The sequence below is a fragment of the Phoxinus phoxinus genome, assembly GCF_949152265.1.
Source record: "Phoxinus phoxinus genome assembly, chromosome: 3".
Classification (NCBI taxonomy): domain Eukaryota; kingdom Metazoa; phylum Chordata; class Actinopteri; order Cypriniformes; family Leuciscidae; genus Phoxinus; species Phoxinus phoxinus.
This window is the reverse complement of record NC_136878.1, coordinates 41,486,623-41,511,756: the sequence shown is the minus strand read 5'-3', so window position 1 is coordinate 41,511,756 and position 25,134 is coordinate 41,486,623. Positions and strand designations below refer to the sequence as shown.

Below are 25,134 nucleotides of genomic sequence, written 5' to 3'. Positions count from 1 at the left end.
AGCGTTCTCTGATTGGCCAGTTTAGTACATGGGCCAGCCCCCTTACTACTCCTTGTGCTGTTCACAGAGCCTTGTGCTTAGGTAGGTGTTTTCCGAGGACCACCTATTTTAGTGATACGATACCCATCAAAAAATAAATAAATAAAAATCTCTAGCTGACAATACAGTTAGATTTTAAATAGTAAAATTATTATAAGTAATTAGAAAGAAAAATAGGCTATTGGTTGTTACTTGTGATTATGCATAATTTACTATGATTAATATAACGTATTACTACATCACCTTATATTAAAGTGCTGTTGAAGCCACCACTATACATTAATACATTTTATTTTATTTCTTTTTAACTACTAATATTTTACTTTTTCGGTAAAATAAACTTTGGGTAAACTGATGAAATCAGTTTATATCAATTCACAATACTGTTTTTTTTTAAAATCAGTGTATATATATTATAAAAAACCAACAAAGAACAGAGAAAAGGAAAAAGACACAAATGTTCTCATCCATAATTTTATAATGCCCAAAAACTATGCGTATTTGGCATCTATGTAACGCACACTCAACATCAAAAGAAAAAAAAAGTCAATAAAATGATCATTCTGGGTGCATCATGCCACAATTTGGCCTTTTATATATAAACATAGGAATATGTTAATATGTGCATGTTATTTTCATTCTTAATCACCCAAAACCTACTGTACATTATTCATTACACTAAATCATCATCAGTATGTCCATGTTTATAAAGTCAAAATTAATACTTCTCAAATTCCACCAGTAGGGGGCAAACATGGGCCACAAATCTTGCACTTGAGAACAGATAAGCTGAATACACACAGGCTCCTTTTCTTGCAAGTCATTTCAAAAGGACAGAAAAAAAAAAAACACAGGCACAACATTACAAGACAAAATATGCTACGGGTTACTTTTACTGAGCCGTTAGATTAGCATTTCAATTTGGGGAAAATTTCGAATCCATTCTGGTAAAAAAAAAAATCTCAGTCTCAAACATGTTGGCATCCTTTTAGAACATGAACTTAACAAAACCCATCAAGAGACCACATGTGTAAAAACATCGATTCAAATATGAACATCTCTAAAAAAAACACTGTTTGCTGGAGAGAATGACAAGACAAAAACAAAAACCTATATATTTTGCGCTACGCTAACCTCAAGAGACTTTTTTTGCAAACCATTTCAAGCATGAAATCTACAACAAACTCTTAAGCTCATGTGGTTAATATAAAATGTCAAAACTGAACATCCGACTGGAGTGAAGAAAGACTAACAACATTAGAGTCTTTTTCGTAAGGCAGTTGACCTCTAGTCAGAGTTCATAGAAGATTACTAACAGCCTTTCTGAGCTCCGGCATTCACCGCTGGAGTGAACACTGCATCTTTAAAGAGTTCGAACAATTCACTCGTGTTTCTGAGGGAAACCAGGATATGGCTGTCTGGAGAGCATCTTCTGCAAGAGTCTGAATTGTAGGGACTCGTCCCACGTTGGACAGTAACATGCTGGATTTTAATCATGAAATCGCTTAGCAATCTTAAGGCTGAAAGTTTTGACTTTTTTTTTTTTTTTTTTTGGTTAAATCACAGTGAACGACACAAACAAAATGCAATGTGAATCCTGAGCATGACACCCATAATCTGCTGAAAACGTGATCCAAAATGTGATGCAGTGAATAAGGACGGGTAATACAAGCGAAAGGCTAACTGTTGAAGGTCCTGGTTTTGGTTCAACCCTTAATATCTTCAACATGGTGACTAACCACAAGCTCTATGAATAGACCATGACATCAAACTCTGAAGCTTTCTCCTTTGCCATCAATGTGCCGGAGGCGCAGGTAGACGTCTGTGCCGATTCCCTGCATCGACTGGATGGCCAAAGAACCTCCTAAGTATTCGGCGTACGCTCGGGATGTGGGCAGGCCAAAGCCAAACCTGGAGGAGAAAACAAGCGGCATTATTGAGATGTTCTTCGGGTCATCACCGCACATACTCGTTTATCAAATGTGCATGAGTCGCAATAAGTCGTCCTCAACAAGATGTGCTGACTGACACACCCGAAGGGCGAGCACAGAAAGCCGTCTCTCTCAGACAGCATGTGATCCCGAAATCAGTTCTCTTTTACGGCTTATTGCGCTTAAATGGACAAATACACACACAATTGACCCTTCGCAGGGAGCTTGATTGACAGGTGATCTGACGAATCGTACTTTGCCATTCGCCATTTTGTCCGACAAAGCAGTCAGGAGAGTTAGTAGATAAACATGGGAGGATCTGAACTTGAAAAACGGAGTGTACTGACGCCTTTCCGCGGTTAAAACAACATTCCTTCTTATGTTCATGCATGTTTATTTGATGCGTTACGTCCCAGGGCGTAATTATTAAGTGTGCAATGTTTTGGTGGTTTTTTGTTGTTGTGCTCTCTCTCTTTCTCTCTCCTGGGTGAAAATGGAGACCAGCTGACACTAATTACCATCATCTCCTGGTTTGCACTGATTGGCTCCTGACTAGGAAAGCTTGTGGATAAAGGTTTGGAGAGGCCCTTTTTGACTCCAGACTGCCTTCTCCTGCCCCAGACCTTAGCGTGTGTGCTAAGATGAATTGTACATCTTATTGTTGGTTGTTTGTTGTTGACCTAAGCAGACTTGGACTGAAGTTGACCTAATTTCTTTTGACTTTGCTAAAAGAGCCTTGAGTTTAAACCATTTTTAACCTATTTTGATTCATTTTATTTGGGAAGCAGTAGGGAGGTGGATAACATTTCTGTTCATGTCCATGTTTTTGGCTAGAGAGAGAGTAAGACATTTGTTGTTTATTTTGAATCTTATTTTTGAAAGGTTAAGAAAGTATTCCCCCTAAAGTCAGAACTTTGTTTATTGGTTTGGCCTTGTCCCCTCCTGAAGCCTATTGATGCTTTCCCCTTTTTTTGTACTTTGGATTAAATCCAAATAAAGGCATTTTTGAGTGTTTCAAAAATCTGTGAGATCTTTGTGGAGTGTTGGGACAGGAGAGGAGAGTTCTTGGTTGTCAATTTTTTTGTAATTTCCTTGTTACTGCCTCCCTGACCCCTAGAACGGGGAGGCACGTAACAGATGCTATAAATTAACTAGGAAGAGATGATCGGTTCACGAGCAGCTTTAACTGATGCTCTACAGCGATCTGTCAGACACATTAAAGAGCCACAAATTTTTATATTTATTGTTTTTTATATTTATAAATTTTTATAAATATTGTAATATTTATTGTTTACATTTCTGACCAAATTTGAAAGGTGAGACTGTTTCATATCAAAAGTAACCCAAAAGTAACCTGGTCTGTCCTGTCTGTCAGTGTGTTGTCAGTGTCCTCTCTGCTCCGCGATGTGTTTTTCACTGCGTGAGAACATGGTGTGGCGTGAGAGCGGCGTAGCTTGTCGGACATAGCAACAGTAACTAAAGGGGGACGGGTCTTTACGAACGGTCAATTATAATCAAAATGCCCATTGTGTGGAGTATAAACACAGTCAGTTATGACTTAGGCGAGTGTGAACAGTTGGGCGAAAACCAGATGTGTCAGTATCGGTGGTTCACACCATGTTGGAATTAAATTAATTTCGAGATTCCATTCACGTCTTTGTAGAACTTGTAAATTACAACTTGCAAACTCAAAATTTGAGAGCTCCGACATGTACCACGTGTCCGCTGTACCACCTGAACACAGAAACACCACTTGTTGTCATCTTGTAACAATAATCAAACAACAAGACTCCTCAAGAAGAGTATTTCTCACATTAAAGAAACCTACTGTACCTGAAAGTTTATTCATGGCACTTTTCCACTGCATGGTACGGCTCAGTAACTATAACGATCAGTCTATAATCCCACCCACTTTGAAGCCGTACTAAACTGCAATGGAAAAGCAAACCGAGCCGCACCATGCAGTCGAAAAGCACAATTAGTTCACGATGTAGTAAAAAAAAAAAAAAAAAAATTCCCTTTGCATTTTTTCATGTACAGACAACAATGTGGTCAAAACGATCCCAGTTCACATTGTTCCACGAAAACGACTAAAAACTCTGTATTCTGCTGCTAGGCCAGTAGTTGTTTACAATGTCACTGTAAAGAAACACTACGTCCCTATAGACTGAACACATAATACGCATGCCCAAGAATGCAAAGAATCTTACAAAGTCAGTTGCCGCATGTTGACAAGATGTAAATATTTACATGCGAAGAGGTGAAAACCATGTGGTAGATGCAAAAGAGAAACATGAAACCAAACAGCACGTCAATAATTCACGTAAAATCAACCAAAGCACCAACATTTTAAAGTTGTTATTTTGGTACAGATTCAGATCCATCTGCTCTTACCCATGCATGGGTCCGGACTGGGGGCCGCTGTTGGTTATGCTGTCGAAAAGGTTGCTCATGCGAGGATCCTGTGTGCTCTGTTCAGCTGTGCTGAAGTGGTAATCCATCACCTTATCCAGAATGCTGTGAGGAATGCCACCACCACGGTCGGAGATCCTACAAAATCAGTTCAACATTACTTTGCTTTATTTTTCCATATACATTTGCTTGTGTAATGCATTTACATAATTTGCAAAAATGGTTCCTCAAACAATTTGTATGAAAAATATTGTATAACCAGTCTGAAAATCCGCCATCAGGAGTCAAACTAGTAGAGGTGAGTGGACTAATTAAAGAGTTAACAACTCACCCAATGAACATCAACACTTTCTGAATCAAAACGAGCTTGAAATGATCTGTGAGCGAGCGGTTTTAGTCGTTTCCATTTGGTTAAATGAAAGGTGAAATTTTGTGCCCCATCATTATACTTGTTTGGGGTTTACCTAAGATTTGTGGACTAATGATACAAAATGAAGGGGACTTATTCTATTATTAATAATATTAATAGCCAATTTAGTTGTAATAAATAAGCTGCACAAAATAGGTTTACTGCAATAGTAATTACTTATTTATTTTTTACCATTTTAACCTTTATTGCCAGGAAGCGAAGTGAAAGAGAGAAAAAAAAAGAAAAAAAAAATCAGGATTGGTAATCGAATCGGGACTCTTACTCGGGTCGACTGATTCATGACAGAGCGCTCCAACTATATTTTTTGAAGCAAAGTTAGCAAAAAAAGTTACACTTGAGACAGATTATTACAGGAAAAAATAATTATTATAGGAAAACCGACATCTTCACCCTTTATTCAAATATTACTAAATATTACTATAAGAAATTATGAACTTGCAAAAACAAGAGAGAACCAACGAAATATTAATAACGGATTATGCTGTAGTCAATGTATGCTTTATACTGAGAGCTTTTTGTTTTTCTACGCATTTTTTTTTTTGCATAGTAAAATAAAACCTGTAGCGATTTGCCATTTTTTGTCAAATAATTGTGTCAGTTTCAGTGTTTTGTCCTTTCCTCATTCCTGAACGATCCCTTTTGGCAAAATCTGGCAGACATCATGTAGTCTGAACCCGGCATAAGGTAAATGATCATGTTTCATAAGCCTTTAACTTTCCAAACTGTGTACACATCAAATGGTGCATGGATTTACATTGGACCAAAAACAGAGAGGACTTTGCTTCCTCATTTCAGACGTCCATTAAAAGCCACTGAACCACAGTCAGTGCAAAGCATTGAGGTTCATGCTTTCAATAAGACAAATAGTTTATGGTAAAATAAACATTGTCCATGGGTAAATTTGCTCAGTGTCGACAGGTTTTAAGCGCACTGCTGAGTGTGCACAACGGGATAATGGACATGGTTATAAAGGCAGCACTCCACATTATGAGGTCTCTGTGCAAATATTTGATAACTAAAGGCTTCACTATGGATGCTAATGTCTCTACAAATTAGGGCTGTTGGAACGAATTCCGAAATTCGAATATAATTCGAATATTAAAAAAATCAATACTATTCGAATGCTGAAGTTACTATTCGAATATTGCTTTTTTTATTATTATTTTTTTATTTTATTATATGATATCTTGCCTTTCTCGCCAACTTGGCTTACACAGGCATGTGAAAATGAAATGCTTTTGTTTCGTCTGATAAACAATTAAAAAATTGAATCGTAACACAATTGTGCGCGATATCCAAGCTGCATCTTCATTACAATACGGTCAATAATGGCGGCGAGCAATGTCTCCATGGAAACGGAGATCACCACTCTGACAATTTGAGAAGCGATGTGTGGAAGGTGTTTGGATTTAAAATCATAAATGGGAAAATTAAATCACAAATAAAGTCTGAATGAAATATCACTCCTCAACTTGCAACCTTACTGTGCGTTCACACCGGACGCGAATAGCGCGTCAAATTCGCGCCTGCCGCGTCTAGTTATATACACTTGACCACTTTTGTGTCCATTCGCGCCTGACGCGCTATTCGCGTCCGGTGTGAACGCACCATTAGGGCACATCTGACAACGCTACACCATGACAAGCTGTAGGCGATCTGTCCAAGGAACCGCTGCTAAAACAGGCAAGAATGGGTTATTTTCTTCTCTTCATCACGGGGCTTACCAGCTGTCTGCTGTCCTAGCCGCGCAACAATCACTGACAGAGTTGTGAAACTCTGACACAACATCAGACAACTGATCAGTGGAAAAATGTCCATTCAAGTTGCCAAATTAAAGTCATTCATTTTGTTCCGCTGTTTTATTGTTAATAAAAAAACGCGATCACCCGTTTCTAAATGTTTATTGTAATGTTAGCTGTCCCTCTTGTGGACAGAACGTGTAACAACAACCAAATGCTATAGTGGCATTGACGATCCATAAGCCTGTGTAATGTCGCAAATATTAATAATAGGATGAATTTGAGCATTTAATATTCGAATATTATTCGAATATTAAATAAAATAAGGAATGGAATTCGAATAGTATTATAGAGGAAGATTGACAGCCCTACTACAAATTATTCAGTATTTCCAGGAAAAAGTGTTAATTCCATTCTTCTGAGTTCAAAACAGTGTTCATGTATTAGGCTTCGTTCTGACAGCCAACAAATCAAGATAGTTTCGGCACACCTGACTCAGATCTCTTTCCTTTTAAACTCCGAATAGGCCAAAAAACTAATTTAAAAGCTTTTTTTAATAAAAAAATGTTGGTCTTTTGAAATCAGATTCAAATTTAAAATTTAAATTGTATGTTTTAGTGTGAACAGTCAGTTTGGAACATGTTTTTTTTGTTATTCAAAACGCATGTTTATGTAACCTCATACATTAATGTATTGTGCAGATTGTGTGACGTGGTTCAATATCATAATGGCATTAGAATCGGTTTACAGACTCACCTTATGACAAAGTCAGTGTCATTGTTGGCAATTGTGACCCCCACATCAGGCACATTGTAAGGAGTGTCCAAGTGACTCTCCATGGTGGCCCTGAGGATCAAAAAGAAACCTTTCATGAGTAATCTCATTTAAACATCGGATTATAACACGAGAACAAATCAATTAACTATGAAAGCTCTTTTTTCATCCCACAATAGTTGACTGTGAAACTGCTGCTTATGTACATCTACTGAAATATAGATTGACAGACATTTTCATTGGTTAACAAGAATGATTGCATCCTCAAATCAATCACTGAGTAATGACAACTTGGATTTATAGCCACTCAATGTGCTATTGAAATGAGATGATGATGAATAAATAAACGACAAAGTAATACTCTACTACAGACCAGATCAGTATCTGAGGTTGCTTGCTCAACATTTAAAGCTGCAGTCGGCAAGTCTGGCAGATTGAGGGGAAATTTTGAATGTTTACAACTCTCATGCCCCTCCCCCACTACTACCGAGCACCCTCCCATAGAGTTCGCGAGCTCGTCCTTTTTCTCTCCGCCATCACGCTTCGTACAATCCAACACACCTGCGAACTTCAGGCGTGTGCATGTGATATTGTAACGTGCGCGAGGGGGAGGGGGGATCTGTGGCGTGTGCACGAACTGTGATTGACAGTCAGATCTCACACAGCCCTGCGGTGATTGGACCAGAAGAACCGGGAGCGGTGGATTTTTGCGAAACAAATAACACGCTCTAGGTTGAGGTAGAAGCGCTGGGTTTTTCTTCTAAAATCGTCTGATTTATGTTGTTCTGTCAGAGCATAGCGTTGGTTTCAGTGAATATGATCCAAAAAAAATCTTGCCGACTTCAGCTTTAAATAGTCTGGTTCATTGTTTGCTGTAGGCTAGTCCTGAAAAGGGTTGAGTATCGTTTGGGCTTCATACCGGTGCCAAATCGATACTTTTAAAACAGTACCGGTGCCTAAACCGACACTTAAAAAAACACAGATGGTAAATGAGATTAAAGAACAACTATTGAAAAAATTATAATAAATTCTTAATTTAACGATATATATATATATATATATATATTTTTTTTTTTTAAAGTACACTTAAATAGATACAAGTAAATATAAAACACAACAAATTTACATAAATTCACAATAAAACCTAAGCCACCTGACCCAACTATAATAATTTAACATTAAATAACAGTTACAGTGCTAATATCAGCAAAGTAGACTATTCTTGGTATGCAACAAACCAGCTTTAAATTTCAGCAATTGTTTTGCAGAAATAAGACCACATTTGCCTTCTCTGGCAAGATACGTCACCTCTCCTGACTTACTGCAAGTCCTGCACAAGGTGACCGTTGTTTAAGAACGCATCACCTTAAATGCCGTGATGCGAAACCCATTGTGAAAGAACGCCGTCATGTTTATAGCTGAGAGAATTGTATCTGTCAGATTTACAACACGTCAATTCATCCACTTCTCCCGAAATACGTGAAAGTGGCCGGTGAAGTGTGAGAGGAACTATTATAGTTATTTTATAGTAAATTTTATAGTTACCTATAATGTAAGTACCTAAACACATCATCAATTTATAATTGAAAGGATTGTTGTTGCCGCTTCCATAGACAGTGTGTATTTTACAAACTATAAATGTATTGTTTTGCTAGTACTTGTGTATTTAAATGTCTGAAACCTAAAATAAACTATGTGGTTGAAAACACTGAATAGTTGTGATATATGACAGCGCTGAGCACATCAGTCTCTGGCTCAGCGCCAAACCAACGCGCAGATTTGAGTTTAGCAGTTGATGATCACGTGATCCGAACGTTCGGATCACACCGGTGAGAACGATCGTACCCGTCAAAGTGTCAACTAGCGATTACGTGCGGTAATGATGCTCGTTACATCGGCTTGTTATGCTTGTTTCGGAGAACCAGAGGGCAAATATTTTTTAATTGACAGCTCAGGCATTGAAGTGGCACAGAAAAATGAGGCACCTAAATCTGCATTTTTATTCGGTCCAGTTACATACTGGTTATCAAGTCCTCCGAGTCCAAATACATTAACATTGCCATATTCAATAACATGCTAAATCTATTTAGAGAGTTGTCATGATTGAATTGAATATAACCCAATTAATTTTCAAAGCAAAACTTTTGTGAAGCTTTGAAGTCACAATTTTTTTTTTCACCAATCAAAAGTTCAGGTGCCACTGTCCCTACCCATTTTAAATAAAGTGAAGCCCAGAAATCAAATGAATGAGGAACGTGATGAGTATCACTGTCTGTGTCTCGGGTCGCTCCGTAGTGAGAACTGTACTGTTGTAAAGCAACTGTGACTTGCCCTTCTGCCAGGAACATGCCGTTCTCTAATGACTGTGTGAAGAGGAGTCTGACCCGAACCATGAGAACAAGATCAGAATGTTTCTCAATTTGTACAAAGAAGCACAAATCAAATTTACAGTTCTGCGCTGTAATGGAGGTCATTTGGCTAAGGGATAAAAGCAGAGTTACTCATATTTATTGTTAAAGAATAATATTAATTCTTCCGTACAAAAAAAAGTAAAATACCCCATTTTTGTGGTAGTCTTACAGAATTAGGCAATGAATTTCTCATTCTATTCAAACAGTCCATTCCACACTTGATCCTATTCAAGAGTCAAGTCAAGAGTTTAGAGGCTTTACACGCATGCTTGCACAGACAAGATTTATAAACCTTTTTTTCCTCATTTGTCTCATGCTAGATTTAAATCTTGTGGCCAATGCAATATTTTCTCTGTATTAGACTTCTTTTGTAAGAGTTAAATGAAAACATTGTTTTTCATTTTAGAAGTGGAGAAACGAGTCAGACTTATTTTTTGCCGTAAACAACGACATGGTGTTCTTGTTTTAGACATCTGTGACGACAACAACGTGAGGCGGTTTGGGATTTAAGGTTTCTACCTCATTTGTTATAAAATGTAATTATAAAAAATAAATAAATAACTGTAGACCTCCAGACGGCTCCGCATGGATTGTCATGCAGGTATGGAGATATATATACGGTAAAACACACAGGTTGGTTTCAACAGACTGCATTATTTTGAGAGACTTTAATTTAAGAGTTTTTGGATCATCATAGAAAACCAGTATCGTAACATTGAACTTGGCCGGCAGCCAGCGTCAGCAACACCAGTAACAACAGATGGGTGACCTTATACAACGTTGCTAAGATTGCAAAATATCCACTGAGAGGGTATGGGTGTGTGTGTGTGTGTGTGTGTGTGTGTGTGTGTGTGTGTGTGTGTGTGTGTGTGTGTGTGTGTGTGTGTGTGTGTGTGTTAGGATAGGTCCCATAACCAGAAATTCAGCTTTCAAGGTGTTGTTTGCACATGCAGACCTCAATGCCACAAAGATAGGGTGCTGTGGTTGGATTTTAAAGCGTTGCTATATGTTATTAGGGTATCCTGAGTGGTTACAAGGGCACAGTTACGTGGTAATGGTATCTATGGGATACTTTCACCAGTTATTCATTATTCAGCAGATTATTCTTGTCCAAGCCAGCTCAAATAAGTTTAGAAGGTCTGAAAGCATAGTATTAGCAAAATAACCGACTAAATCAATAATTACCAATCAAGCTGCTTCAAAATGAGTTTAACACCATATATTAACATATTATGCAAAACCTTTCAAATAACCTTTACATTGTTCATGCAATTCTTTTTTAGAATTAATATCCTAGTACAATCCTTAATTTTATAGATTTATATGTACACAGTAGTGGCCAAAAGTGATGTCCAGTCTAGGAAAACTGACATCTTCAGCCTTTATTCAAATATTATAAAAAATGTGTTAAAGATTTAGTGAGCATATTGTGTGGTTTTGCTTGGAGTCACTTGTTTTGTGATAACGCAATGAAACATGCCAAATTATGTCATTTTTGGCCAAGCTGTCATACAAAGAAATGAACGACATGCAAATACAAGAGAGAACCAATTAAATATTATTAACTGATTATGTTGTGTTGGTTAATGTATGCTGTTTCCTGAGAGTTTTTTGTTTTTGCACACTAAAATTAAACCTGTAGCTGCCTTTTTTTTTGGCCAAATAATTGTGAGATAAATCCCAAGTTTAGTGTTTTGTTCTTCCTTCACATTTAAAACATCTAAATAAACAGAAAACATTTTCCTCATATTTAGACGGTTTAATCAAACTTCCTGGGTCATAAAAAACAAATATCCCCTCCAGACATCAATTTTGGCCACTACTGTATATCAATAATTAACAGTCATGTCACTTCAAAATAAGTTTAACAACATAAATCATGGTGAAATAAAGAAAGACAAATGTATTATGCAACACCATTTAAACAACCTTAACATTCTTATAATCCTTAAATGTCATCTTAACAGATTTTATATTATTATATATACACACATTATTTTGTTTGCATTCCTTATAGCTGTTTGCTAGTTTTATCTCTATATAATATCTGGCACAATATTGTGAAATAAATTTTTAACAAATATTTGAAGACATTATAAGGCTCGTATGATAAAGACTTGTATCACTTAAGTGCCTTAGATTTCTCTTTTTTCTTCTTCTCTCATTTCTGATCATTTCTAACTTGAAAGTGTGTCAGACAGTTGGGGCTTAATGAGCCATGCTTGCCATAACTGTGCCAGATTGAACAGCAAACGCCCAACAATCCAGTACAACCAGGAAAAGTTTCAAAATCCAGGCTTCCTGCATAACATCCCTGAAATGTAAATGACTTGTTTTTCCTGGCGTGTCACCGAAGGCTATTGTGTTCACACAAGGTCACAATACAACTCCATGCACTGACGGACAGGCAAAACTGCTCACACATTTAATTGGGTCATAGTTAATGCAGCAACAGAATTCCCAGCATTATAGTAATAATGGTTCAATGTTGTCTATATGACAACTTAGTGGCTGCTAAGACAACAACACTTGCTACAGTCCAAATAATACAACTGCATCAACAGCAAATCTGACTGTCACACCAGGATTAGATAGCATAGTAAAACAGGAGGTGTGTCATGTGTCGTCGTTGACCTATATGTGACAGGAATGTTACCTCATGGCGTTCTTCAGCAGCTCAGGCAGGATGTAGTCCAGAGGCAGTGGAATGAAGGGAAAGCGGGCCGCCACATGGCCGTTGATGCGAACACGTGGGGAGTTCCCATACTGATGCTCACAGAGCCGTCTGCAGGAAACAGAAGCATTGAGACATTTAACCCAACCAGTCAAGTTTGGACATATCTCCTATCTCAGTCAACCTCTTAGGCTGATGGATGACTGTTAAAGGGGACCAATTATGCCCCATTTACAAAGTCTCGACTTTGCCTGAATGTAAAAAAAAAAAAAAAAAAAAAAAAACATTGCAGCACCTCTCTTCCTAGTCTGTCAGTAACGCTTTTAGTTCCTGTCTCTATGAAAAAACGCATTGTGCTCTGATTGGTTGGCTGGACCAGTGTGTTGTGATTGGTCAACCACTTTGAGTGCGTTTCAGAAATGCCACGCCCCTAAATGCAACCGCGAGTTTCAACATTAATGCGACTCAACCAGGCCTTACCCCTTTTATTTTGAATGCCTTGGATGGAAATTATTAAAATGTGGATTATTGTGACACGTTCCATTCGTTCCCTGAAGAAAACTCAAGACTAAAATGGAGGCGTTTTAGAGAGTTCAGAAACCGTGCAAATTGATATAGAGAATAACTCCCTTTGGACTGACTTTGTAAAAAATAGGACCCCTTTAATAGTTTTTTGGGCAAACACTGATTTAGGTCACCAGACAAGACTTGCTATTGACAGGATTTAGATACGGATATCTTCTGACAGGATCCGGCGTCAGATCTAATATTTCTGACCTGGAGACTCAATCTAACACTTATTAATTCTGTACTATCATTCAATCAAACAACACATAAAATGTCAATTAGAATGCCAGTCTTGTAAATAAATAATTTCCCTAAAAAAAAAAAAACACACACACAATCAAAAGCTTTTCGATCAAACGAATTCAGTTGTTTTTAAACATATGATATTGCAAATAAATCAAACAAAATAGCATACAGAGAAAACTAAGCACAGGCTACTGGCTCTGCCTCAACAGGTTCTGCAAGTGCTGATGTGGATATACTCAATTATTGCCTGCCATTTCATTTAAAGCCATTTTAAAAATAATAATGACACTAATTAATGAGAGCGTCTCATTTATAGCCAGTAATTTCTGGTCTCGGTCTGGTCGGAGGGAACGCTTTGATCATCCCAGTGTGAAGAGGAACAGGACAGCATCAGTTAATCATGAGATGAGCAAGAGCAGAGCAGCCTGACCTTCACTCTTATAGGACCAGGAGAGTGCTTTTGTTAGGACTACAACAACAAATTGATAATGAAAGTAGATAATTATTTCAGTTCAATCCTCCCTGAAAAGGAGTTTGGCAGGAGTACAGCCACTACTGCCAGATCCACCACTGCCAGTAGTGGATCTTTCATGCAGAGACTCTCCTCATGTAAATTGCATAATGAATGCATTTAAAAGTTTTAAAGTTTGCATTTAAGTTAATGCCCAAATGATTAATCATGAGTCAAACCCTATCTACTTAAACATCACACATCTGCCATGTTTCTAGTGGTTTGTAACACTTTTTATTAGTGTATGGAGTTCTAATCGAATCCTCGTCTAATGTGCAATGGGAAATATTAGCCGTTAGAGTGTGCACAGATTCAAACCAGAAATAGACGACCATTCTGGTATATTTGTAATACTTATTTCAACATACTAACATTTGGGTACACTAATTATAATTTCAAATACTAATTAGGAGAGAGAGTATGTTAGGATGAAGCAAATGGTTGGAAAACAGCAGTGAAGTAAAATGAGGGTGATGGCGCAGGCGCATGAAGCTTTAGCAACTGCACATTCCTCAAGGCCGCGAGCATGAAACCTGTGACCACATACTGTACACAGCCTGCATTGTGATTCTTCTCAACAGAGATTTATAGGAGGAAAATATGCGTAATTTGCACGCGGGACGGGTGGGACATGACCCCAACAATTTACAACACATAAGACATCAGTGAGAAAGTGTTTGAGTTGTTTCATCATACAGCAATTCTCAGGACATGTGCAGCAACATTATGAAAACGCAAGTTCTGGTTTCAGTTTTATTATGAAAACTTTGAATGTCAAGGCTTGAAATGTTAACATTAAGGATTATTTCTGCTGGCCCAGTTTTACAATATCTACATGCACCAGAGTTTTCTATAAAAAAAAATATATGGTAAATTGTTTAACTCTAATTTTCTACTTTGGAATAATAGCTTGAAATGATGCCTCTATAAATGTATAACCGTAGTTAAAATAAGTCTTTAGATGCACTGCAAATCACTCCTGGACTGTTGACTCATTAAACTCATGTAGAATAAGTAAATGCGGGTTTTGCTCCCACACAGCAAATGTTGGACAGTAGCTTGACAGTGACCTTTAACACTCATCTTGGTAAATCACAAATGAGATCTGTGCTTTGCCCCTTTTTTTGGGAAAACAGAGCGTGCACACACACACACAAGCTGCTGTAAATGGAGCTGACTGCACTGATAACAGAACAAAAAGCTTTTCAATAACCTCTTAAAATAGTCCTCGAGTCTTAAGCACTCACGTATGTAAACAGACGGCAGGATGAGAAGCGGATGGCAAACAGAAGAGCGGACGACATACTCACCGAGCAAAGTCAACCCACTTCTCGATGATCTTTTTAGGCGACAGGCGGCGGCATATAATGCCAACAAAGTCAGCCTGAAATAGATTAGAGAAAACAGAAAATTGTCAAGAGTCAAGACACAAAATCATATAGTAAGCATCCATAATCGGGCTTGGTGACTATATATAAACAGTGCTACAACACAGGAAGAGATGCTGTTTATAGTGTAAATATCTAGTGTGATTAAAAAAAAAAAAAAACATCTGTTGTAGTCAGCTCTGTTTATAATAGGAGCAATTTAGACGATTTAACAATTTATGGCATGTCATACACTATGCCTGACATAAAAACAGGAATTAAAGCAACATCACAACTTGTATCATTAATACAGTACTGTTTTATAACGGCTTCAGTTGTATTATTTATTTATAACGTATAGCTGTTTTGAGTCAAACTTAAAGGTGTGTTCGTGTCATGTTGGAATTACGAGATCACATCCTCATTAAACTCGTAATTACAACTTGTAAACTCAGAATTTTATGAGAACTGCAGATTGATTTTACCGTTGACAGCATAGCCATAGAAACACATAATTCAGAGTCCAAAGAAGTGAACAGCTCAGAGTAAAATGTCACGTGTTGTCATCTCAAAATTACGACATGGCGTGAACGCAGCAGCATAACAGCTCACGAAAAAATGTCTGAGCTGAGCTATTAATCTACAGAAGATCACAGATGAGTGTAGGCTACATTTGTATATTTAGTCTGTGCATGTGGGTCATGCAAAAATATTGTTGGCCCACTTGGCAGCCTGTACGAGACACTTATGTCACTGGGCAAACGGTTGAAGACTGCATTGCTCTTACTGCTGCGATGTCCTGTCCATGTGCTCATGGGTATTTTAAAGAGAACTGGAAAGTTTCCTAATATAGATATACTGTTCACAGCACATTTGAATTTGTTGAATGCAAACGATTTTAAGATCCATGGCGAATTATCGGAATACGTAGAGTAAAGGAATGGTCAAAAAGCAGGGCAGAAACAGAGTTAAGTTTTTTTAAACTAATTTATAGAACAATGAATTGTAAGTTCTGTCATATTTTTCAATTACTTTTACTGTTTTAGTTTTTTTCTCCCATGGTATCGATTCAGTATCGGTATCAAGGTATTTTAGTCTGGTATCGTATCGAAGTCATAATTTGGTATCGTGACAACACTACTGCAGGCGGTAGATCCTTTTATTTAGCACCCAAACTCTGGAACAGTCTTCCTGGCCTTGTTCGGGATTTGACTGCACTTACGCTGCTATATAAGAACTGAACTGAGCTGGACGATGACATCATATTTTGCAGAACTGCTTTAGATGAAATTAACTTATTTATTAATTGATTATCTTTACAACAGAACTGAATCGGAAACTGAAACTGACTTCAGCTGAACAACAGCCGAAATGCACCATTTTCCTGTTATCACTGTAAGCGCTATATAAACAAAGGTGACTAGACTTGACTTAAGAAACTGAAAATGAGGTGCTATAATTGTAAGCAAGAGACTTACATTCTCCTCATGCAGGGCAATGTGGTGTGTGGCCAACATGCGAATGCCCAGACGAGACGTCAACGTTGTGTCCAAGAAATTGCGAACCAGAGTCTCGTCCTGAACAATGTAAAAAAATAAAGAAGTAAAGTTAGGTCAGGTTCACTGATTATTACCAATATTAATGTATAATATGGACCAGGCAGAAAGATGCTACAGTAATATTCTTCTGCTGAGGGTGAACAAAACATTAGGGTTTTGGAAATCTTACCAAAATGTGTTTACGACATTCCCTGAATCCTTCAGCTAACATGGTGACAACATCTTTGTGATCATCAAGAAGCAGTTTTACAAGTTTGCTATAGCGAGCCTCAGTCTCCAGGTCTTTAATCTGAAGATAAAAACATTGGTGGAAAGGTGAGCAAAAAAATATTAAATGGTATTTTTTCAAATATAATAGACAATTTACAGTCATTATAGCTAAATAAACCCATTCCACTTATGTGGCTTCATACCAAACTAATAAACTGATCCACTCTAGTGGAAAATGGTTGGACACATTTTAATAAATTTGTTTCTCATGCTTTTTTTTAAATCTAAAGTTTGAACTTACAAAAAATATAATTTTTTTTAATTAATTCAGTTTTTGAAATGGATGGTTTGGATTGTGAATTTCAGAAAATATAGAGCTCCGTCAATATGCCAAAAGACAACAAAATTTTGAACTGTAGTGTTAATTTGTGTCATGTCATATTTTGGATGACTTTACTATTATCGGTACTCTAAACTAAGGGGAAAAAGTGACAATAGTAACAAAGAATGAATAGTTGTGTCCAAAATTTTGACTCATAATGTACAAGCCACCAAAATAACTAAAGTAATCCCTTCAGTTGCCTCATTTTTCCAGTTAGCAGATATTGTGCAAAATGGGGATTTTTAATTTGACCATAAAGAAACATTCGACATTCATGAGTCAGCATTTTACATAGTCGGTGAGTCAGTCAACGAAGACTAATGTTTCACTGGTGAGAGGCGACACCTCTACACACACACACACACACACAATCTTCTACAACGGCTGAATCAGTACACTAAACTCAGGCTTCTCAGGTTACAGAATTAATTATGGAAATGTGCAAGCGGTGTATGAGTTCATATGTACAGGTCAACTTGAACTTACAGCTGGGAAGTCACTCAGCATGTGGTAGGCCCTGATATAAAGCTCGTGCTGTGGAGAGAGAGAGAATGGATGAGTACAATATATGGGTAACAAATGTGCTGTGGTGCGGTTCCTGGAGCTGGTGTTCCCAGAGGCCTGTGTGCTTCATCCTTCCCTGAACCCCATTCCTGGCCCCTCACCAACCCTCCATGAGCACATGGCTTACATTCTTCTGTGGATTCGAGGAACAAATTTCAATAAGACGACAGGAGTGATTGGAAAACACAAACGTGCTAAAGGTCCTGAATGATCTTAACGGAGAAGTAGGGGTGTAACTATACCCTCGTGTCACAATACTGAACTCACGATACGATATTATTGCGATACTCCAAAAAGTTAACTTTTTTTTTTTTACTGTTGATTAAAATACTCAATTTTATTTTACAATTTGGGTGTAAATGAATAGGCTTGGACTTAGTGCAATGCACAGGACAGTGGTGACAGAATAAAAATAAAAATTCCGAATCTGAAAATACAGAATTATTTCAGACGAATATACTTGCACTCATTCACTGATTAGATACATTTAAAATAATGTAGGCCACCTTTTACTGGTAAAGTAAGACATTTGGCATTATCAGGACCCAGAAATATTCCCCCATTGCATTATTATACATCATATTCAACATATATATAGCCTAGTAGTTTAATATAGTACTACTGACACTAAAACTCTGAAAACGTCCTACTACGATACATCCATGATACATATTGTAGCATTTTTGGGTTGCTATATATTGTGACACGATATAGTTACACCACTACGGAGAAGGAAACTGACTTTTAGCCAGTTTTCACTTTTAATGGTTTGCATGTCGCGATTATAGACTATAAAATAATAATTTATAAATCAGTATTTTTTTCCTGTTTCCTAGTAAAACTATAGAGGTAAATATATTTGATAATAAGAAAATTACATCCACTTCTTTTCAAAAGATTGGGTTTGGTAAGATTTTGTAATGTTTTTGACAATGTATTTTATGCTTACCTAACAAATGTTTATATGAAAAATGTTAGTTTATAAAAAAACTAATTCAAAATATTAAATAAACACCAATTCAAAAAATGTATAAGACCTATAACAGTAAATAACACTGCTCCAGTCTTCAGTGTCACATGATTCTTCAGAAATCATTCTTGTCTTTACAGTTTCTTTTGATGAACTGCTGAATAAAATGATTGATTGATTATTTATATATATTAGTAATATATATTAGTAATATATATATATATTACTAACCCCAAACTTTTGAATGGTAGAGTGAGTTAATAATACTTCTACAGGGAAAATACTGATTAATAAACTGCAGTATTTAAGTTTAAAGATTGCTGATTGAATTGTTCTGCACATCTCTGGACTGAACTGGTGAGTTCTAGGGTTCGGTATCGAGAACCAGTTCCATTTAAAAAACAAAAATTGGGGATTTGATACCGGAATACCTGAAAAGCGTAAAACACCTTATCCCTTCTTTGTTTGTCTTTATCATATCTTTGTTCAGTTGTATTTATTTGTGCAATTGCTAATTTGTTTATTTGTTCTCTTTTTAATTGAGTGTTTACTTGTATTTAATAATGCTTGACATTTATATTAGTAAGGCTAGTTGTATTTTTAAACCATAGAAAAAAGTTCCTTGTGTGAGTGTTCTTTAGCTTGTTGATTTTTGTTCGTGGTATTCAGCTACAATGAAAATGCTTTGCAATAATAATTAAGAGTAAATGTGAATGATATTAAAGGTTTCTTTTTTTTTTTTCCTTCTTTGAATTAAAATTAGGAATCGATAAGCAGAATCAGAATTATTAAAATTGAGTTCATCTCCCCTCAAAGAAAACAAAACAAGCTGTAGACGAGACTCTTTAGGCAGATGTGGGTAAAAGTTCACAGGAGGAGGACGGCTCGCAGAAGGAAGTAAACAAGGAGGAGAAAGGGGAGGGACAAGTATCCACTTTAGGCTTTTTACTTGCCGACTGTCTTTTTGTTTTGTTTGTAACTAGACCCTGAAAATGAGGATTGACTGTGATGGTCCCTTTTGTTATTTATGTTTTTGTATTGAAGAGAGGAACAGCTCACAGACCAGGACATCATAACATAACATATAGTGGTTTCCAAAAGTCCACACTGAAATCTAAACCTGAAAATATTCTGGTGAATGATTCTGGATTTTAAAAAAACTTCCATGAAGTTTCAACCTTTGGTCATTAAACCAAATAAATAATATCATAATTAAATTAGAAAAAGGAAAAAAAGAAGCCTTTTCACTAGTGGTAGTGGCCCCCGCTGTAGTCAAATGTTGCATGTTGGAATAATACATTGCACAAATAAAACATGATTTTATTTGGAGTTTGTACTATAAACAAAACATGACAGCGTGCGTCTAACCATTCAGTCAGTAAGCCCAGTTTACAGTCAACATGAAGAACAGAACCACAGAAGCACAGCACATGAAGACATGAATAAAAAATAACATGGTTTCAGAACATGTTATCAAATACCAGTCAACATAAAATGATTTAGTGACAATGCTAAAAGATACACTACCATTCAAAACATTTGGGGTCGGTACGATTTTTTTTTTAATGCTATTGAAAGAAATCTTTGCAAAGGCTGCATTTATTTGATTAAAAACAGTCATTATTGTAAAATATTACAATTTACAATCAACTGTTTCAATATATTTTAATATATAATTTATTTATGCGATATTCTTCATATTTTTGGGTAAAATATCCACCGATAGTGGATTTTACCAATGATGATAACTAGGTTGGCCCACGCTGGCCTATAACCGATAGTTTTTTAAATGGATAATGAATGAAGACAAACATAAAATAAATAAAATAAAACATAAAATAGTGCTGAACTTTATATATAATATATATAAAAAATAAAAATAAAAAATAAAAAAATATATATATATATATATAAATAAAACAGTACTGAACTATGAAAATGTACAGTACTTTTTAAATATATATTAATTTATTAATTATACCTTGATCATTCATGTTAGTTCCTAGTGCATTAACTAATGTTAAGGGATAGGCTACAACTTTAAAATGTATTAGTAGCTAAATGTTGAAATTAACTAATTAATCCTTTTATTAATCTTAGTTAATTTTACAAATGGACTTTTATTGTAATGTTACAACTTCATATAAATCCAAAACGTTATGATTAAAGACGGCCATCTTTAAATATCAACACAAACGGCCATAGCATTGAAATTAGACATGTATATATTATATGTATACTCTCACTTTATTTGCCTTGTTATTAGAAGACTTGATTATCTCTAATCAAAACAACAAAATATGTATTACAGTGACGATAATAATAGAACAGTAATCAGATGCGTTTCTGAATGGTTAATATGTTTCTTCGCAATATAGTTATTGGTGCCGATTAATCGGCAAAACCGATCAATCAGCCGACGTCTAATTATTTTCAGTCTTCAAATTTGTCAAAAGAACAGCATTTATTTAAAACAGAAATATTTATCAACATCATAAATGCCTTTACTGTCACTTTTGATCAATTTGCAGACATCAAACTTTTGAAAGGTAGGGTAAGTGGATTTTTCTAAGGAAAGTTGCATGGTCTGAGGGATAATATATATATAAATATAATATATATATAAATAAACCCCCTGCAGGTATCGATATAGCACTTTCCATCCATCCCAAATCAATACCAGGACTCTGTTTGAGGGACACAAGCAGACAGCAAGACGTCACTGCAGAACACTAGGGGTTTTGATCAACACTGACATTGAATCGAACATGGTCACTTCAGTTCTCGGTCTTAACATTGTGCCAAAGTTAACCGACCCCAGCTCCACAGTCCTCATCACCTAATATCCCCTCTGAGAGTATCAAGGGTGGAGCTTCTCCAACAAACCAACTAGTAAGAGAGACGGTAACCCTAGCCGTCACAACAGAATGAATGATAACAGAGAAAAGCTACAGAGACGTAGGGGAACTCACCACTTGGAGAATGGTTGGGTTGCAGCCGATAATGAAGGGCAGGCTGCGGAAGCCCTTAATGCGGTGTGCGATACGGACAGGCAGCTCTTTGTGCAGATACTTGGCACTGCTCTGCATTGAATCAAATGACACACAGAATGAAAAGCTGAAGCATTTTCTCCAACACTAACAAGATATTAACAGGACTAAAACAATAGTACATTAATATGTGCATATTATCCTATGATATTTATATAGTACCACCACTGCATCATCTAGGAGTCTACAGTACACATATAGAGGATTGGTGATCTCCAATGCAATAATGATGAAATACAAGTTTGTGTGCTGACAAATGGCAGAAACAACTACTTTTTAGAAGACCAGCACCAATGTGGGTTGGGATAAATGTAGGACAGTGGACAGGAGTGTGAAATTACCAGGATATGTTGTCCATCAGGAGACTTCCCTACATATAGCATTGTGGCTGGTGTCAGTCTGACAGAAGGCTGTGAAGAGAACATTGCGGTTAAAAATAGCATATACTTTAAATATAACTTGTGCTTGATGATGTACGTGCTGAGACTCTTGAATGAATAACTAGATGTCTTTCCTAGGAAATTCACTCATTTGAACGGTCTATGATTCAAGGCTTCGACCCGTTTTGTAAAAGTATAATTTAGTCTCCGGAACTATTTAGTTTTATAGGATATTGTGACGAAGAACTGAAAACTTTGAGCGTTTTGACCACTCATTTAGACAACAACTGTATTTTGGGGGCCTGAAAATGCAAGCTGTTGAAAACGGATTTTAAAGTGCACGTTTTTGAAAATGATACCATCATCGTGTCCATGTACAGAACAAAAATGCGAGTTTGTGAAAACGGTGATGCCATATGTGTATGGCATGTTCAGTCTATAGGCCAAGTACTGGCCTGGCATGAATACCACAGAGTTTTCACGGATCCGTGTAAACGGGGCTCGTTGGACTCGTTGGCTAAATCTTGACCAAAAATGTATGCACCTCTTGATGAAAATAAAATCACAACATTTATTTCCATCAAGATGTGCATTTGTTTTTTGGTCGAAATCTTGTATTGACAATGCAAGAGTCCAGCACTCTGTAAAGTCTCCTCCAGCACATCCCAATGACTTTCAATGGATTTAAGGTCTGGACTCAGAGGTGCCAATTCATGTGTGAAAATTATTCTTCATGCAAACAATCAATTTGAGCCTGATGAATATTGACGTTGTCATCCTGGAATATGGCCATGACGAGTTTTCCTCTTCCTACATGGTTGTTTAATGCATTTAATGCTCCATAAGGGTGAGTAAAGGATGACAGAATCTCCATTTCTGAGTAAACTATTCAATTGGCTTTAACTTGATTAACTTGTGAAAATGAACAAGTTTTATCTCATTAATCTCATTGGGGTTTGTTGAGTCACCAACTCTGTCCCAGTGAGATGCTCAAAGTAGGACAGGTTAGGCTACATAAGGATACTGTGCAAACCAGCACAACTCAGACCATGATGGACATTCAGACGCATGTTTTTAAACATGCAATCCAGTGTACGAACAAATAAAATGTACATGTCAAATGGTTGTGGGATTTTTGATGCATAGCTACTGCCCTTGGTGTGTGAGACCTGTGAGTGTGTGTGGACCTCATGGCTGTTTTACTGCTGACACCTAAGATGTTTGTCAGCAATCAAAGACACAGTTTAAGTTTGCATATTATTGGACAACAGGGGTAAAGTAAAACGTTTAAACATTGCAGAACAAAGTGTTATTATTAATCACCATTTTGCCCAAAAACGAAATATAGGGGAACACATTCTGGTTATTGTTAACTGACTTCACACATCCACTAATATCACCTTGTCACTACCTGATAATTATAAAAATGTTTCAGAAAGTTAAGATTGACACAATTATATTTATTTAAATTAACTTAAGATCAATTATTTTGGGGATATGGCATTCCTTTTTTGTGGTTACTGGAAGCAGTGTAGGCTATGTGATAGAGATTATTAGCAGCTAAATAGCTAAATGGAATTTCACCGGATGACTACAGCAATCTGATGTGATAGTGAATATTACCGTACCCATTTTACCACTGAAATTAGACATTTGATGCTATATAACGTCTAAAAGAACTAGAAGCAGAGTAACGTTAGTTGAGGCTTTCGGTCAGTGTGATGACATCACGAGTAACCGTCAAAAATGGGTTCATTAGGCCATCCAAATCATGGATGGAGACAGCGTATCGACCTCCATTATCGAGGGATTAAAGAGACAAGAGTTGATGCAAGAACACCGGGAAATGGTGACTGACCTTCTCGGCAGATGCGTCGATGGCAGACTGGTTATAAAAAGACGTAACGGTTTTGGACCGCTCCCGAGCCAGCTCAGAGTAACTGGACATGGACGATGTAGATCGAAATCTTTTGTCGATGCCATGTAACGTTACTCCGGTCGACTGCGGAGCGGAGGCTTTGGCTGACGGGGATAGAAAGAGCCTGGTCACGCTGATCCTGGAGCCGCCGCTGCCCAGCAGCTCCATGGCCTGGCCTGTCACGCGTCCGCGCATTTTCACACTCTGATAACCCAAATAACAAAACAAAAAAACAATCCCTTGTCTGTATGTTAAAACCTTTCTACCTCGCCATCCAAAAAGCTAGTGTATGTGTGCACAAAGGCTGCATGTCTCTAGCACCATCACATCACAAGATGTGAAAATGCCGTCTTGTGGTGTTTATCTGAAGACACTTGTGATCAGCCAATCAGCGATCAGAGGAGGCGGGGCTTTTGGGTCATCACGACCTCAGTAGCAACGGAAAGCCACTGAGTCACTGCGCAGCACAAGGACAATGAGGCAGACTAACTCAGCAGCGCGCACTTCCTTTGACTTCACCACATTTGCGGATTATATAATCAGAATTTTATTGTGTACTCTGTTTTGAAAAGAAACCAACATTTATAAAGCAAGACTACTTTATCCTCCTGGGACTCAGGAATATACTTTTGTCCACTGTAATGGACATTATATTTCAGTGCATTTCTCTGACACCGTGTCACATTCATGGCTTTCAGAGATACCAAATGTTTGGAGGTTTCACCACCAACTTATCCTTGGTCTTAAAAAATGTCTGACATTAATTTAATGATCAAATGTAGCACTCTTATGGAAAATTATAATAATTATAATTTAAATCGGACTACTTTTCAAATTGTATTTCATTGGGGTTTCAAATCAAAAATGACTTTCTGTAACAGAACAGGGCATTGATTTGATTTCATACATGTCCACTGTAGAGGATATCAGGACTTAATGTTTATCAGGCATTTTGGGAGACACAACAAGTGAATACGGAAATAAATTATACATAAATATT

General features: G+C 36.9%; 1 protein-coding gene across 1 annotated transcript; it reads right to left on the bottom strand.

Annotated features, from left to right (window-relative positions):
- Positions 1-497: 497 nt before the first annotated feature.
- bckdk (branched chain ketoacid dehydrogenase kinase) lies at positions 498-24,540 on the bottom strand. The gene is made up of 11 exons (XM_079607841.1): positions 24,075-24,540; positions 22,178-22,246; positions 21,759-21,869; positions 17,739-17,786; positions 16,830-16,949; positions 16,580-16,678; positions 15,045-15,118; positions 12,393-12,521; positions 7,308-7,397; positions 4,365-4,520; positions 498-1,950 (listed from the first exon to the last, which is right to left on the bottom strand). Exons 1-11 carry the CDS (start codon positions 24,327-24,329, stop codon positions 1,806-1,808), a joined length of 1,296 nt encoding a protein of 431 aa, XP_079463967.1. The 5' UTR covers positions 24,330-24,540; the 3' UTR covers positions 498-1,805.
- Positions 24,541-25,134: the final 594 nt, after the last annotated feature.